The 18,553-nt window shown below is 46.3% G+C and overlaps 1 protein-coding gene across 1 annotated transcript; it reads left to right on the top strand.

The window, feature by feature from the left end:
* Positions 1 to 6,420: 6,420 nt before the first annotated feature.
* SIRT7 (sirtuin 7) lies at positions 6,421 to 18,447 on the top strand. Its single transcript, XM_069752539.1, is given in 11 exon segments — positions 6,421 to 6,470; positions 6,472 to 6,562; positions 6,639 to 6,776; positions 8,649 to 8,753; positions 10,965 to 11,035; positions 11,118 to 11,190; positions 11,392 to 11,490; positions 13,348 to 13,584; positions 15,072 to 15,152; positions 15,705 to 15,811; positions 18,163 to 18,447. Coding segments are annotated over 11 exon segments (1,236 nt in total). The 5' UTR covers positions 6,421 to 6,423; the 3' UTR covers positions 18,350 to 18,447.
* Positions 18,448 to 18,553: the final 106 nt, after the last annotated feature.

The following is an 18,553-nucleotide window of genomic DNA, read 5'->3' as shown; positions in this document are numbered from 1 at the left end:
CGCTAACATATTCCGCAGCGCTTTACAGTTTGCACACATTATCATTATTGCACATAATATATGGTGCAGTCCCTTATTATATAGCTTTCTCTGCTGTTATGTATAGTGCTGTCTCTTAGGCCTCTTTCAGACGTCCAGATAATTATCTGTGTCCGTGTGCTCACGTAGCACATCAGTGTGGCACACGTGCGGCATCCGTGTGCCGCCTGAGGACCACACGGACCGTGCAGGGGAGACAGCGCTACACTAAGCGCTGTCCCCCCTGTGTGGTGCTGAAGCCGCATTCATCTCTTCTCCCCCGCAGGAGAGAAGAGATGAAAGATAATTTTTTCTTTTTTTTTGTTAAAAATAAAGTTTTCTTGTGACTCCCCCCTTCCATCCCCCGTGCGCCGCCCGGCCCCTTGCATAGAAATACTCACCTAGCTCCCACGATGTCTCCTCTCTCCTCTCAGCGCTGGCAGCTTCTCCTGTGTGAACGGTCACGTGGGACCGCTAATTACAGTGAGGAATATGCGCATATTCACGTGACCGCTCACACAGCACAGGCTGCAGCCGCTGAGAGGAGACATCGCTGGAGCTGGGTGAGTATTTCCTGGCCAGCGCACAAGGGATGGGAGGCGGGAGGGGACGCATTAACTTTATTTTTAAGGTGAAAAAAAAAAAAAAGATGATTCATCCCTTCTTTCCAGCAAATGCTGCTGGGAAGAAGGGATGAATTCTGGATTCAGCACCGCACGCAGGGGGGACAGCGCTTAACTGTAGCGCTGTCTCTCCTGCGGGCGGTACGTGCACACTGTTCTCCGTGTGCACGTGTGCGGCACGTATTGCGGTATGTGCTTCCGGCAAAAAACTGATATGTCTCCGTGTTTTCAACACGGACACACGGTCCGTGAAAACACGGAGACATGTGCATAGACCCATTATTTTGAATGGGTCTACGTGTGTCAGTGTCTCCGGTACGTGAGAAAACTGTCACTACACGTACCGGAGACACTGACGTCTGAAAGAGGCCTTACATAGTGTATTCTTGTTATTGCTGTTATTCACAGCGCCCTCTTTTATTACATAGTCCCCTCTCTTGTTAGATATAAAATGACTGCTGATGGAGCAGCCGGTGTCCAGACTACCAGTCCATCAGCTCCTCCATTAGAAAATAAGCTTTCCCATGCTCCATCAGCATTCATTGCATTATACATCTAACAAGACAGGACGGTATGTAATAAAAAAACAGGGCTCTATATAATCCAATATGTAAGAGACGGTGCTGTATATAACAAGAGAGGGCACTGTATAATAAGGGATGGCAATATACATAATAAAGGAGACCATGCAATATATATACATGTATGTGTGTGTGGCTATATATATATATTTATATATATCTATATATATAATTGTCTAAGGGGTACTTCCGTCTTTCTGTCGGCAACTTCCGTAACGGAAATCCCACGTCACTGATTGGTCTCGCCAGCTGTCTGTCATGGCTGCCGCGACCAATCAGCGATGGGCACAGTCCGATTAGTCCCTCCCCTACTCCCCTGCAGTCAGTGCCCGGCGCCTGCTCCGTAATCCCCTCCAGTCACCGCTCACACAGGGTTAATGCCAGCAGTAACGGGGCCGTGGGTACCGCACTCCGTTACCGCTGCTATTAACCCTGTGTGTCTCCAACTTTTTTACTATTGATGCTGCCTATGCAGGCAGAGAGGTAGATCTGAGTGTCATCAGCATAGAGGTGGTACTGGAATCCATGGGACTTTATGAGTTGTCCCAAGCCAAGTGTATAGATTGAGAAGAGTAGGGGTCCTAGAACAGGGCCTTGGGGAACTCCAACAGAGAGAGGATGGGATGAGGAGGTAGTGTGGGAGTGGGAAACGCTGAATGTGCGGTTGGAAAGGTACGAGGAGATCCAGGATAGGGCGAGGCCTTTGGTGCCAAAGGAGGAGAGGATCTGTAGTAGGAGGCAGTGGTCAACTGTGTCGAAAGCAGAAGACAGGTCTAGAAGGAGGAGTATAGAGTATTGTCCATTAGCTTTGGTGGTAAGTAGGTCGTTAGTGATTTTGGTCAGGGCTGTCTCAGTTGAGTGATGGGGCAGAAACCAGATTGTAGATTGTCAAAGAGCAAGTTAGATGAGAGGTGGGAGGAAAGTTCAGAGTGGACGTGCTGCTCCAGGAGTTTGGACGCGAATGGGAGCAGTGATATTGGGCGATAGCTGGACATAGCAGTTGGATCGAGGGTTGGCTTTTTAAGGATAGGCGTGATTGTGGCATGTTTGAAAGCAGAAGGGAAGGTGCCAGAAGATAGTGATAGGATGAAGAGGTTGGTTAGGGAATGGGATAAGTGTGGTGGTGAGGTTGGGGAGGAGGTGGAATGGGATGGGGTTGAGCGCACAGGTGGTGAGGTGCGATTTGGAGAGGAGACAATTAAGCCCCCCTTCGGTGATGTCTATGAGGGATGATTGCATCATACTCTATGAGGGGGCTGCATTATACTATATGAGGAGAGCTGCGTTGTATTCTATGGAGGGGCTACATTATATTCTATGGGGGGCTGCATTATGCTCTGGAGTGGCATCATTATACTATATGTCTTATAATTTGCCTCATTTTTCAAGCAGAAGATTGATAACATCAGAGACAGTTTTAGTGAACAACCCCCAGAGCCCTTCCTCCCGACTTCCCAGCCCTCCACCTCCAAAACCAACTTCTCCACCATTACAGAAGATCGACTCTCCACTCTACTCTCAAGATCACATCTCACCACCTGTGCACTTGACCCGATTCCATCCCACTTCATCTCAAACCTCACTACGGACCTGATGCACCCGGATTCCCAACACTGATACATGTACAGGTTTCTCTTGAAAAAGGCTCACAAGCCGAAACGTTGAAATAATTTACTGTGAAGTTACTACTTGGAGAGTATTATTGTCCCTTTTTTTCACTACGTATGCGGTTTAAATTTATAGTCTTTGGATGAAGAATATTATTGAAATTTCTAATAAATTCATGTGTGAATCGAATTGACTTTTACTGTGTGCCGGAGTTACTTTTTTGATGCATCTATAATTATATGTTATATAGTCGTGTTACACTCCCCTCACTTCTTGTAACCTACAAGTGTACAAAGATATTATACAGTCACCATGCGACAAGTGGGCCTGTGTGACTTCAAATGCCAGGGCTGAATTTTAGTCCCAGTCCGGCCCTGCATGCAACATAAGCTTTCTCTGACAATGAGTGCAGCCGGGGCCTAGAATATATAGGAGATGGGAGTGGCTAACAGTGCACAGCTGAGAACAGGAAAGCTTCCAGGAGCTCTCAGCAGAGCAGATTAATCCCTGCACAGCTAAAAGAAATTGACACTGTTTAATATGATAGTCAAGTTCTTCTAGTCAGTGCAGGAGTATGAGAAATTCTCCAAAAACACAGAGAGAACCACATAACGAAGTACTTATAAGACTCTGAAATTGCACATATTATGATTATCCCAATTACATTACAATATGTTAACCCTGCACCTTGGTGCCTGTAAGGTTCTATGCATGATAAAAGACATTTTTTTCAATACACAGGACATAACCGTTTCCTTAATAAGGGAGAAGCGTATGACCGTCCGTGTCTCACTCTGACTTCAACATGTACCCATTACAGACTATGTACCCTATGGACATGTTCAGATGTCATTTTATTGCAAGCAGACTATGCATGGATCAGTAAAAAAAAAGCCTTTTTTTCCAACAGAATAAAATGTGTTTGCTGAACCCCCACTTAAATTGGTGGGCACACTAACCACATCGGGAATAAATATGAGTCAGGGTAGGCGTGAGACCAGCCAGAAGATATTGGATGAGTAGAGACACACTGATGTAGGGCACATTTTCCCACGACACAGTCATAATAACATAGTTAGGCTTGGTTCACATTGTGTTCAGGGGCAACGTTAAACGGAGTACGTTACACCGCGGCATAACGCTGTGTAACGTACTCCGTTAACGCCGCCATTGAATGCAATGTCGGACGCATCGCCTAGCGCACGCCCAAAATGGGCGTGCGCTAGTGATGCGCCGTCATTGAGTGACGGACCCGAGACGCTGGCTGCAGCGTTTCCGGGTCCGTCACTGCTAGCGCAGATGGAGCTAGCAGAAGCTCCATCTGCGATAGCGTGATGTAGCGCAGGCACTTGCGCTAGCAGCAGCCCGTTAGTGTATGCGCTGAACGGGCTGCTGCTAACGCAATGTGACCCTAGCCTTACTAACAAGGCTGAAAAAAGACATTTGTCCATCCAGTTCAGCCTATATTCTGTCACAGAATAAATACCCAGATCTTCGTCCTTCTAAGGAAACTAATAACTGTAAGATATAATCCCCATCCCCTTTATTAATTTTGTTGCCCTCCTTTGTACTCCCCATCCCCTTTATTATGTTGCCCTCCTTTGTACTCGCTCTAGTTCCGTTATATGTTTCCTGAGCACCGGTGCCCAAAACTGCACACAATACTCCATGTGCGGTCTAACCAGAGATTTGTACAGAGGCAGTATAATGCTCTCATCATGTGTATCCAGATGTCTTTTAATGCACCCCATGATCCTGTTTGACACTGGATGCTCCAGGTAAGTGTATCATTAACTAGGATCCCCAAGTCCTCCTTCATGTCAGATTTACCCTGTGGTTTCCCGTTTTGTATTGACTGCTTTACATAGTTTTGTATCATTTGCAAATATCGATATTTTACTCTGTAAACCTGCTACCAGATCGTTAATAAATATATCCCCATACTGTGTATTAGCTCCTGCCTATCTCTGATTTGGTTACTGTACTTTATTGTTCCCTCAAGTTTAGAACTAGTCGGGAAGGGATAGTTGTGGATTAATAATGCTTGATCTATCAATGAGATATATTGTGAAGGACTCCGGGTACTTTTCCTGATCTACATGTTCAGCTAAGTGCACAGACTCAGTCGGGAATACTCCTGCCACAGCAGTGTCAGAGTGGGACGACAAGGACCCCCAGTAAGGCTTCTTTCACACTAGCGTCGGGCTCGGCTCGTCGCAGTGCATCGGGCCGAGGTTACCGACGCTAGCGTTGTAAGCGCCGCACAACGGGTGCAGCGGATGCAGATTTTCATCGCATCCGCTGCCCCATTGTGAGGTGCGGGGAGGTGGGGGAGGAGTTCCGGCCGCGCATGCGCGGTCGGAAAAAGCGGTCCGTCGGCAGCAAAAAACGTTACATGTAGCGTTTTTTTGTGCCGACGGTCCGCCAAAGCACGACGCATCCGTCGCACGACGGATGCGACGTGTGGCAATCCGTCGCAATGCGTCGCCAATACAAGTCTATGGGGAAAAAACGCATCCTGCAAGCACTTTTGCAGGATGCGTTTTTTCGGCAAAACGACGCATTGTGACGGATTGCAGTTAACGCTAGTGTGAAAGTAGCCTAACATTGGCTCTGGGGGCCCACTGTTAACCTACATGCAAATATTACATTACCCTCTTTCACAAATTTGCCTCTGATCCTATATAATAGTCCGGGTAGTTTGTCACATGAGTAATGAGATGCTGCCCCTCTGTATACAAAGGAAATCAAATGAGACCACTGCTGCTCATGTTGGGGAACGAGTGATGTCCTCCTCCACAGGGGCCCCCCGGGGCATTTACCTGTTCTCCGGGGGTCAGTCCAAGACTGGACCATGAGATTTATTGTCTCTGAGTTATCCCTTTGAAAACCTGACGGCACACAGACCCCTAGAATTGAATAGAACTAGTCTTACATCCAGGTTTTAGATGAATTAATGTGTCCGTTCCATTACGCTCAGTGCATATCCTATTCCGAATACGCCCTAATTTGCCCCAAAAAATCTAATCATACTTTAAGGGGTTTCTCCCATCTTAAACCATCTGATTTTTACATATATATCGTAATTCTTTCACATAGACAACTGGTCTCGTAAATTTTAAAAACCACTGATATATAAAAACAGAGACATATGGATTAAAATTAAGATGAAAAATTGATTATTTTTATTACAGATGAAACCAGAACTATTTTTATATGTTTCTGTGAACAACAATGTTGGTTACAGGTGATTTACCATTGATCAATTTTTTTTATATGTATAAACATGTGTGTATTTGAGTTTTTGTCTCTACTTTAATCTCCATATCTTCCATACACATATGTGCGGCCACCCATGGAGTGTCAGTGGCTAGTGCTCCTGACATAGGCGTATGCCCCCCTGTGTATATGCCACAACTGTGCCCAGCCACCAATCAAGTGTCAGATTATATTTGCTAATCTGCTTTGTACGAATGAGAGCTGAAATGTGATTGGTTGTGAGAGTTAGACTCTGGTTGCTAGGAGGGCCGTTCTCAGGGCAGATTCTACGCGTTCTGTTGCCGGTCACGTGGCCGCCCCTCAGTGCAGCAGGAATGACGTCTCATCCGGTTCGGAGCCGCTCGCGGAAGCGGAAGGTGTTTCCAAGTTACCGGTATGGGCCGTGCAGAGCGGAAAGCAGAAGCCCGAGAACAAATTGTGCGGCGCGAGCAGCACCGGGAGCGGCGGAGACAGGTATGGCGGCGCGGTCTCACGGCTACGGCCGATGGACCCAGAGCTTTGCACCTTCTGACCCGCTGCTTTCCTGCAGATCTCCCGGATTTTGCACAAGCGGCCGGCCGAGCGGAGTCCCGGGGAGCGGGAGCTGCTGGAGAGCTGTGCGGAGCTGGTGCAGGAGCTGGAGAGGCAGCGGCAGCGGAGAGAACGGCTGCGGTACCGGGAGCAGGAGGTCAGTGTGTGCGGGCGGAGCACGGTGGTCAGCGGGCAGTTACCCCCAGGACAGGAAAGGGTTATGCCAGGCATTAGCGGGGGATGGGATGCGTCCAGCATGGATGGAGCAGTGCCCTACCAGCGGCCTGTGATTGGCTGCAGCAGCGACTCATTGGATGATTATTAATGCTGCACTGCTTAAAGTGACTTGACCGCTGCAGCCAATCACAGGCTGTGTGTTCTGGCGGATAAGGCTAGGTTCACATTGCGTTAGTGGGTGTTCGCTAACGGAATCCGTTACATAGCGCCACTAACGCAATGTAACGGATCCGTTAGCGCACCCATTGACCGCAATGTATGTAACGCATGCCATTTTTGGCATGCGTTAGCAATGTTCCGTCATTTTGTGACGGACCTCGAACGCTGTCTGCAGCGTTTTTGGGTCCGTTCTCGCTAGCGCAGATCGGGCATCTGCGCTAGCGCGATCGCTAAACGCGATCCCTTTTTGGACATTGCGTTAATGCAGTCCGTTAGCGTATGCTAACATTATATATGGGTGATAATACTGTATATACGTTATATGGGTGATACTGCCATTATACACGTCAGTAGCAGTATCGCCTGTGTAATGTATGCACGGCAGTATCGCCTGTGTAATGTATGCACGGCAGTATCGCCTGTGTAATGTGTGCACGGCAGTATCGCCTGTGTAATGTGTGCACGGCAGTATCGCCTGTGTAATGTATGCACGGCAGTATCGCCTGTGTAATGTGTGCACGGCAGTATCGCCTGTGTAATGTATGCACGGCAGTATCGCCTGTGTAATGTGTGCACGGCAGTATCGCCTGTGTAATGTGTGCACGGCAGTATCGCCTGTGTAATGTGTGCACGGCAGTATCGCCTGTGTAATGTGTGCACGGCAGTATCGCCTGTGTAATGTGTGCACGGCAGTATCGCCTGTGTAATGTGTGCACGGCAGTATCGCCTGTGTAATGTGTGCACGGCAGTATCGCCTGTGTAATGTGTGCACGGCAGTATCGCCTGTGTAATGTGTGCACGGCAGTATCGCCTGTGTAATGTGTGCACGGCAGTATCGCCTGTGTAATGTGTGCACGGCAGTATCGCCTGTGTAATGTGTGCACGGCAGTATCGCCTGTGTAATGTGTGCACGGCAGTATCGCCTGTGTAATGTATGCACGGCAGTATCGCCTGTGTAATGTGTGCACGGCAGTATCGCCTGTGTAATGTGTGCACGGCAGTATCGCCTGTGTAATGTGTGCACGGCAGTATCGCCTGTGTAATGTGTGCACGGCAGTATCGCCTGTGTAATGTGTGCACGGCAGTATCGCCTGTGTAATGTGTGCACGGCAGTATCGCCTGTGTAATGTGTGCACGGCAGTATCGCCTGTGTAATGTGTGCACGGCAGTATCGCCTGTGTAATGTGTGCACGGCAGTATCGCCTGTGTAATGTGTGCACGGCAGTATCGCCTGTGTAATGTGTGCACGGCAGTATCGCCTGTGTAATGTGTGCACGGCAGTATCGCCTGTGTAATGTGTGCACGGCAGTATCGCCTGTGTAATGTGTGCACGGCAGTATCGCCTGTGTAATGTGTGCACGGCAGTATCGCCTGTGTAATGTGTGCACGGCAGTATCGCCTGTGTAATGTGTGCATGGCAGTATCGCCTGTGTAATGTGTGCATTACATTATATCAGTGTTGTAAGTTATTAGACATTATGCAAGAAAAAACCTTCAATGTCCTCTTGGAGAATACATTAGTTATGCTGATGATGATATTGTTGGTGTTTCACGTGGCAACATAGAGCACAGAACAAAAGTTGCTAATTATGTAGTGAATATACATTGTGATTCATATTTGTGCCTTTTTTAGGTTGTTGATGGAGCTGAAATCCTTCAGAAAAAGGTTTTGGAGCTGGCAGAAGCTGTACGCGGAGCAGAGGATATGGTGATCTACACTGGAGCTGGGATCAGCACGGTAAGGAGCAGTGGCGTAACTAGAGTCTTATGGTCCCTGGTGCAAGATTTAGGCCCCATTCTGAATAATAATACATATAATATAAAAAATATATAGTATAATGCACAGCCCATAGTCCTCCATATAGTATAATGCATCCCATAGTCCTCCATATAGTATAATGCACAGCCCATAGTCCTCCATATAGTATAATGCACAGCCCATAGTCCTCCTTATAGTATAATGCATCCCATAGTCCTCCTTATAGTATAATGCATCCCATAGTCTTCCTTATAGTATAATGCACAGCCCATAGTCTTCCTTATAGTATAATGCATCCCATAGTCCTCCTTATAGTATAATGCATCCCATAGTCTTCCTTATAGTATAATGCACAGCCCATAGTCCTCCTTATAGTATAATGCATCCCATAGTCCTCCTTATAGTATAATGCATCCCATAGTCTTCCTTATAGTATAATGCACAGCCCATAGTCCTCCATATAGTATAATGACACCCATACTCCTCCATATAGTATAATGCACAGCCCATAGTCCTCCTTATAGTATAATGCATCCCATAGTCTTATAGTATAATGCACAGCCCATAGTCTTCCTTATAGTATAATGCACAGCCCATAGTCCTCCATATAGTATAATGCTCAGCCCATAGTCATCCACATAGCAGTATGGCCACTGATTTAAAAAAAAAAAATAATAATAATAATATGCTCACTTTCCCTCCGCTCCCCCACTGTGCGGCATCTTCTTCTGAAGCTGGCCGCCGACTTCAGTATGCAACAAGAGAGCATGACCTCCCTGCCATTTGCCTCCCCTGTCATGTGCACGCTGATGTCAGCCGCTGGCCTCCATTTTGCCGCTTACAGACCCGACTGTGCGTCTCAATAGACTTCAACTGGATGTGCGGTAGTCAACATAGCATGGACATCTTCTTTTGGGCTCAGGACAAACTATGCTCGATTGTTAGATTTTACATCTGGTAGATGTTAATTATATTATTTGTTACATAAAAAAGTGAATGATTAATATACAAAGATTTTCCCTACATCCTCATTTGTAAACTGTCCACTCACCCCACCTTTTCCTCCAGTCACGATATCCCAGGCAGGGCCAATGAAAAAAGAAAATGTACATTTGCACTCATCATTTTAGTCTGGCCTCTTTCTGACGTCAGTGTCACCGCTACGTGTGGTGACAGTTTTCATACGTACCAGAGACACTTACACACGTAGACCCATTCAAGTGAATGGGTCTGTGCACATGTCAGTGTGTTTCCACGGACCATGTGTCTGTGGGCAAAATACGCTGACATATCCACTTTTTAACAGCAGCACGGACCACAAAACGTATCCGCACACGGATGACACGGGAAGCAGCGGTACAGTTAGCGCTATTCCCCAGCACTATTTTCTGAAGACTGCTCTCATCATTCTCCCCTGTTCTGTCGGCGAGCAGGGGAGAATGTTGAGAGTAATAATTAACTGATAACAGCGAGAGCAGGCGGCGGCTGATGGGACTATTACTCTCATCAGCCTAGACCTTCTGCCATCTAGTAACGTTGAGAGCAGTCAGCAGCTGGGAATATTCATCAGCTGTTGCCTGTATTATAAATAAATTAAAAAAACAAAACGGTGTGAGTTCCCCTGTATTTTTGATAACCAGCCAGACAAAACTGACAGCTGTGGGCTGCAACCCTCAGGTGTCAGCGTTAGCAAGGCTGGTGCCTAGCTGTTTTTTTTTTTTTTTTTTAATTTAAATGATTTTAAAGAAACTGCATGATGTCCCTCCCCACATTTGTGACAACCAGCCTAGCTAAAGCAGATAGCTGGGTGCTGGTATTCCCAGGCTGGTAAGGGGCCATGAATATTGACCTGTCCTCCCCCAGCCTAAAAATAGCAGCCCGCAGCCATCCTGAAAATACACATCTATTAGATGGCAAGGGGGGTAATATTTATGTGGTTGATGTCACCTTTGTATTGTCTGGTGACATCAAGCCCACGGATTAGTAATGGAGAGGTGTCTATAAGAAATCTATCCATTACTAATCCTATAGTTATATTCTAAATAAACACAAAAGCATTTAGAACCTCCGCTTTCCCTATGCTAATGAGGGCTGTGACTAGTGTTTATGGTTTAAAACGTTTTAGACTAGAAGATGGCTTCCAGTCATGGTAACACGTACATAATAAACAATGTCTGCTTTGTTTACTAGGCAGCTGCCATTCCAGACTATCGTGGACCAAGTGGTGTGTGGACCCTTCTGAATAAGGGCAGGAGTGTGAGGTGAGGGGATTTGATGTGTGAATCTTCTCATCAGACATTTCCAATGGGGACTTTTATTAAGTGTGTGCTCTTTATTTCACAGCACTGGTGATCTGAGTGAAGCGCAGCCGACCTTTACACACATGTGCATTGCTCGATTACACAGAGCTGGGCTGGTAGGTGTCTACGACTCCCCTCCCCCTATGGTGACCACTGTGTAATGCCTTGTGAGCTCCAGACTGGTGCATTACCCAGTGCCTCGCCAGCCCATAGGTTGCAGTGACAGCTTGTCGTATGGCTGTACATATTCCCATAAGTCAGATATGATGACTTCTGGATCTTGCAACCATTTTTATTAAAATATATGGTCTTACTAGGTGCAGCATGTAGTCTCGCAAAATTGTGACGGGCTTCATCTTCGTAGCGGCTTACCACGAGACGCCACGTCTGAAGTCCACGGAAACATGTATATAGAGGTAAGGACTGGCTCGGCTTGTTGATTGTGATTTTGAATAACGTGCTATTGAAGGGTGTGAAAGTGAACCTGTTGCCTGAATATGCTACTCTATTTTCAGTGATCGGTCATCTTTACTATTAATCATAAGATCACAGAGTTAATTTATTGTGCCGTTCGGTTAAGAGAAGCGCATGGCAGACTCAGTTTCTCGTCCGTTTTGAACAGGTCTCTTGTATCTGCATCTGTATACAGCAGCCAGCAGTGCTCCCTGATTAATAACGGACTGCTGTACACCTCATCAGGCCCTATTGGTGAAATGCTATATTTTCTGTGCGTGCGCTGTTAATGTGATGATCTATAGTAGAATAGATTCTTAGCCCTTGGTGACAAGTGGCGTGTATGTACGGTGTGGTGATGCTGCTGGATCAGGATCATATCTGTCTAACCTTCTAGAGGGTGTCATCAATAGCGACAGGACCTTTTAGACTAGGGTTGGGCAATTTTCCCAAGAGGCTACATGAGAGACACTTGTGGAGGGCTGAACTAATAAGCTGAAATTAACTCTGCTTCCCCTATATACAGAATGAGCCCCCCACAGGAGAGGAACAATCAGAGGAAAAGTCTATTAGAAACACGTCACCACTTCTGTATTTATCACCCGCTCCTGGTTTTGGCTTACACCTACTGAGGTAAAATACTGATCAAATACGGACCGTGTGCACGTGGCCTTATACTTTTCCTCAGATTGCTTCATTCCTGGTTTTGGCTTACACTTACTGAGGTAAAAACTCACCAAATACTGACCGTGTGCACGTGGCCTATGTGTCTGTGAGCATTTGTTTAGAGGTTGTCCACTTCTTTAGCACTGATGACCTATCCTTAGGATAGACCATCAGTGTCTGTCTGTTCAGGGTCAGACACCCGGCACCATCACCGATCAGCTGCAGTTGGTGTTGGCGCCAGCTGGAAATTCTCACTCGTGTTGCTGCTCCGTCTTCTGATAATGGTCGCCGCAGGGTACTGCACATCCGCCTACTATTGATTTGAATAGGAGGAGGATGTGTAGTACCAAGCCACAGCCGATACTAGAAGACGGCCAGCTCTGCAGGTATTTCCGACCGATGACAGCTGACCGGCGTGGGTGCTGGGTGTCAGGTCCCAATTGTTCAGACATGAAGTAGTGGACAATGTCTTTAACTGCAGCCTTCACTTTCAGTTTTATTACATGAAGGTCTAATTGACTTGCATACATCCAAGTGTCCAGGGATTCTGCCTTCTTATGCATACGTTTTTGGAAGATTAAGCATTTGGGCTTGAAGTTGGAGCCGTGAGTAGTTAATTAGTGCGGACACATTGCACTGCTTATTTAATAGCTTTTCTCATTAGAATCCACATAGTTCCATTATGTAGATAAAGGAATATGGCACCATTAAGGAAGACGGCAAAACCACTATGGAGACTATATTGACAGCTTTCCTGAAAACATAAACTCTGTTAATCTATAATCCTAAAATTATTCTTCTTGTTATAATGGGAGTAAATGACACTGGTGCACACCAGTCAGAGAAGTCCTCCATTTGGCCATGCATGTCATGTAGTATTGCCAGCCATGATAGTATGACGTGCAGGGCATGGAGGGGTTGCGTCTGCACAGAGATGCTTTTTGTTAATTACTCTTATTGGGGGATCCAGAGTCAAAGACCCAACCTTATCATATTTGTGTGTCCTAAAAGGGTACACAAAAAAGTGTTGCCTCCAGGAAACATGCTCCATCAGACAACACCTCATTTGTGTAAGGATAAAATGGCATGTGGCGTTTTAGAAGAATTTGTTCCCTTGTTTGGTGGTGCCCTCAGTGGTGTGCTTTCTCCTGTAGGTGTGCACATCATGTTCACCTCCCCGAGAGTATGTGCGACTGTTTGATGTGACGGAGAGGACAGCCCTTCACAAGCACAACACTGGCCGTTCCTGCCACAAGTGTGGGGGGGAGCTGAGAGACTCTATTGTTCACTTTGGAGAGCGAGGGAAGTTGTCGCAGCCGCTCAACTGGGTGGGGGCCGTGAAAGCTGCAGAAAAGGCCGATGTCATTCTCTGCCTCGGCTCCAGCCTGAAGGTACATGAAGCACAAAAAATGTGACGCAGACCAGGTGCAGATGATTAAAATTGTCCAGAAAACACAGACTATTTTCATTCTTATGTCTGTTTTTTACATCCGTGTTATGTTCCTTGCAGTCAGTTTTCATACATCTACATTAAAAAATGTATATGAACATATCTGATTTATACACTCGTCTGCATGAGCAATGTCTGCCTATGGTGTGTGCGCATCCAATATGTCTGTCTATGATGTTAATGATTGAGCAATGCTGTCGCCCAATGAATGAGGATTTTGCTTGTCAGATGATTGCCAGCCTATTTACACAAGCCATTATCTGTGAACAAATTTTCTAAGAAACACTTGTTCCTGATAGTCCGCTCGTCTTAATGGGACTTTACTTTAATAAACATAAAATAATCTTTGTATTAATTTCACTTAGTTACCGTACACATGAGATAGTTGTCGTCCATTGAGCCTACAGCCTTTGTCTCCTGACTCCATTATGCACACAACACAACTTAAAGGCTATATTCACACATTCATTTGTCCTCATCTGGGTGCTGACCATACTTTACACGGCTGTGCTCATACCCGTGGTTTCATTGATCCATATACACATCCGGTTTAAAAAGGATTCTGGTCCATGGGACTCAGCACAAGTCCTATTCTCATCCATTGTGCAGTTTAGAATCGTCTATTAAAGTTCACTGAGATCAGTAAAGATGACAAACTGAAGGCAGACTTTTACTTTAACATTTCATTAGTTTTTAACTGATCCAACTGTTAAGAGTTAATTCATAAAGTGCAGACAGTCTACCGGCTTCAGTGTTGGGGAAAAAAAAAAGGAGAGACGAAACTGGGGGAGATGCAGGTGACACAACCATCTGTTTTACAAGGATGTAAAAATGGAAACTAATATGTGAATGTAGCCGAAGTCTAAAAAAAAGTTTACATGGACCGACCAAAGGCGTTAATGATAATTATCTGTTTGGACAGGCAGACGCTGTGCAAGGTGCATAATTAAGTCTCTGCAAAAGAGCCATTGTTTTCGGCAGCACGGTTCCTGTTTACACTGGACAATGTGCTGCTGAGAACGATGATCTTTTGCGCTGTATGTGAAAGAGCGTTTTGCTCCTTTCTCGGGTGATCGGCAGCCTCTTTACACTGAAAGATTATCCTGAAAGGAGCAATATTAAAGTATTGATCTGCAACCTGTCACTTTCCAGTTGTTGTGTAACCACAAATGCCAGCATGAAAGCGTCAGGATGTCACTGCATTATTGGACTTGTGATTTGTTGATGGCTTGAAAGCCATAGGTGACAATCTCGTGTGTTATGTATGATCTTCTGCAGCTAACCACGTCTTACCTGGGTCAGAATGTAAATGGCTGCCGTGGTGTCATGCAGAGGCTCTAGTTACCAGGCATGTGAGATGTTTCACCCTTACGCCTCACTGCTCTGTCCTGCTCTGTTACTTGTGACTGATCATGATCTCCTCCTCAGATCTTGAAGAAATACCACTGTCTATGGGGGATGAATAGACCTAGCACACGGCGGCCCAAGCTTTACATTGTAAATTTGCAGGTAAGAGCCAGTGGAAATTCTTGTCTTAAGTCGGTCTTGCTAGAGTTCTCGTCTTTGACCTGAAAATGAAAGTTTACTGCAGAAGTTGCAGCAAACAAATCGGACAATATTGGTGCTGTGACAATCGGGCAACACAAGAAGCCGCTTCTTGCATTTCTCCTATACAAAGAGGACGGATTCGGGTACTACATGGTTGTCACATAAGCAGTGTGCTCAATCTGCTGGTTACCGTCACATCTATTTGGAGACTAGAATGACGCCATTTCTGATCGTTGAGGTCATAAATGATCAATGGATTGCATGTCACGTAGAACCGTTTTCTGGAGTCAATTCTTTTTATTTCTAGTTGTCAGCATAGCAGTATTTTTTTTTTTAGAAAGTGTCACACTCTGCACCGCGGAGCATTGAGGTGTTGTCGTGCTGGATCCCTAACAGCCTGTTCAGAAATAACTTTCCTTGGATAAATCGTTGCCTGTGTAAAAGGTGATAATGTGAAGTGTAGACAGGATCAGGAGCGCCATTGTCACCCATCGGCACTATATATTTCCTCAGTGGACACCTAAAGATGCACTAGCCACCCAGAAAATCCATGGAAAATGTGATGAGGTCATGAGACGTCTGATGGATGAGCTGAAGTTGGACATTCCAGAATATAACAGGTGATTCTTTTTAAATTAATATATACCGTGTGGGTATATAAGGAGGGCCTGTGGGCTGAGGCCCCCAACAATGGTTGGCCCAAAGGATCCGTGCTATCTATTACACACAAGATCTTTGGTGTGCAAATTTGCAATTTCGTCCCACTTTGACTTTTATGATGGCCATAATACATCAGATGGCTTCCCCTATGTAGAATACAGACACCTTATACCAGTGATGGCGGACTTTTTAGAGACCAAGTGCCCAAACTGCAATCTGAAACCCACTTAATTATCGCAAAGTGCCAACACGGCAATTTAACCGGAATACTGAAGTGTTAGATTAGAAAAACAGCTCCTACATTAGCGCCCTATAGCGTCTATACTGTAGAATAACAAAGAATGATGGCCCCATCACAGTGTGATTTTCCAAAGGTAATCCCCACACAACTTTCCATACAGTATAATGTGCACAAAATGTCCTCCATACAGTACAATGGTTCCACATAGTCCTCCATACAGTGTTGTGGGCCTTGCATAGTGCTCCATAAAGTGTAATGTGCTCCACATAGTGCTCTATACAGTATAATAGGGTCCTGCATTGCCTTCCATACAGTACTATGGCCCCACATGATGCTCAGTTCTGTATAATGGCCCCACATAGCGCTCCATTCTGTATAATGGCCCCACATGATACTCAATACTGTATAATGGCCCCACATGATGCTCCATACTGTATAATGGCCAAACGTGATGCTGCATACAGTATAATGGCCCCACGTGAAGCTGCTTACTGTATAATGGCCCCACATGATGCTCCATACTATAATGGCCTCCCGTTAAAAAAAAAAAAAAAAAAAAAAAAACTACTCGCCTCTGCCCGTTCCAACGCTGATCTGGCCTCTTCATATATGAGCCCTACCTGTGGGCACGTGCGTCATCTCGGCAGTCGTGCTGCTGCCACTCTCCTCAGCCCTCATGTGCGCAGACTCATGGAATGGCGTGCGGCCTGATGGGAGAGTTAGGAGCGGAGGAGAGTGGCCATGGCGCCGGCGCTAGTGATGAGTGACGAGGGAGATTACGAGTGGGCTGAGGAGAGTGGTGACGGCGCTAGTTTTGAGGAGATGGCGCTCGTGCTCAGAGGGAGGGCTTTGTGTGCCCCCTCTGGCACTCGTGCAGTAGGTTCGCCACCACTGCCTTATACTCTCCTCTGGTGCCAACGCCATTTTAGAGTCATCAGCACATCGTTATGTCACGTGAGCCCTGCAACCAATCAGACGCTGTTTCACTCTTCCTTCAGACGTAACTGACATCCGGAGGTAGTCAGAGAGCAGCAACAGAACAGCTCTCACTTCTTCCAGATGTCCGTTTCATGCAAAGGAAGTGAGGGAAGAGGCATCTAATTGGCTGCAGAGGTCACGTGACAGAATGTCACTTGTGAACCAGAGCCGATGTTGAATCGAAGTTTTTATTTTATGTGGGAGAATGTTGTAATTGAGAAGGAGTTTTCCAAGTGCTGGCCAGCCCCTTCAGCCAATCGCTCTCCAGTGTGTCTGATGACGTGTTCTGGTTAGGAAGAGGGGAGCTAGCCAGGACAAATTCCTCAAATTCCCGCTTATCTCTAGGGGGAACACAAGGAGTTGGCATTAAAATGTACACTGCCTGGTCTTGCTCCTATCACTATTAATTGGGATACCCTACATGGTCACTTAGCCCGTCTAAAATGGGTCCAGCCAGCTTTACCCCAGGTACCTGTGTGGTGGGGGTCCCTTACACCTGTTCCCTGACCTAAACCTGGTCAGATTTTGTGTGCAATGTTCGGAGTCCCATGAGAAACACTGCTGACATTTATAGGGATTGTCCCCATTCAGAACCGCTTGGGCTAGAAGTTGTGACTCCAGACTATGACATACACTACTGTGCAGCTCCAGCTCTCCCCCGCTTCTCTAGTAATAGTTGTTTGTCTGCAGCGCTGATGTCATTTTAACAGTCCTGCAGTCCGCTAAGCTGATTGGCTGCAGCGGCGGTGGAGAGCTGGTGCCGCATTCATTGTATGTTCATAATACTCAGTCCGTTTTTGTTTTTTTATACACTCGCAATTTATAGACCAAGGTTTTCTGAAAGGGGACAACCCCTTTAAGATCTTATTATGTAGGTTTTAGCCCATACTTTAATTTCCCATAAAGCAGCACATCTGGAGCACCCCAGCGTCCATGTACTCATCCATTCCCAGGAGGGATAGCCGAGGGACGGCACAATGTAAAGTGTAGCATGACTGACGTTGTGTTAGGCCCCAGCTCCGACCTGGTGTCCTTGTCCCATGTGTGTCGCCCATACCTATGGTGGGTTACTAACTACACCCTCTCCTCTAGGTCCACGGACCCAATCTTCTCCATGGCTGTACCCCTGCGCCCAGGAGAAGAGGCTAGCCATACTCGTAAACTCATAAAGGCAGCGGAGACGCCAGACGTGCGGTCACACCAGCCGCCATCAGAGGCGCTTAGTGGTGGCTGGTTTGGTAAAGGATGCACCAAAGGAAGGAGGAAATCTAAGTGTTAATGCCCTGACTGCTGTATGCAGGAAATATTTGCACATTTGATCTTTTTGTAATTTCCGTGTTTTAATAAAAAAAAATAAAACAAATCTTTTTAGCAGAATGATCTCTTGCGTGTGGTCTATATTGTGCAGCCGCAACTGGAAGCTGCCCTGAACAAAAATGGCCGCCGCCTCGAAGCTTGTGGTTGCTATGGGATTGGTCCCTCG

The sequence above is a fragment of the Ranitomeya imitator genome, chromosome 2 (genome assembly GCF_032444005.1).
Source record: "Ranitomeya imitator isolate aRanImi1 chromosome 2, aRanImi1.pri, whole genome shotgun sequence".
In the NCBI taxonomy this organism is placed as follows: Eukaryota; Metazoa; Chordata; class Amphibia; order Anura; family Dendrobatidae; genus Ranitomeya; species Ranitomeya imitator.
This window is presented reverse-complemented; position numbering and strand designations above follow the sequence as displayed.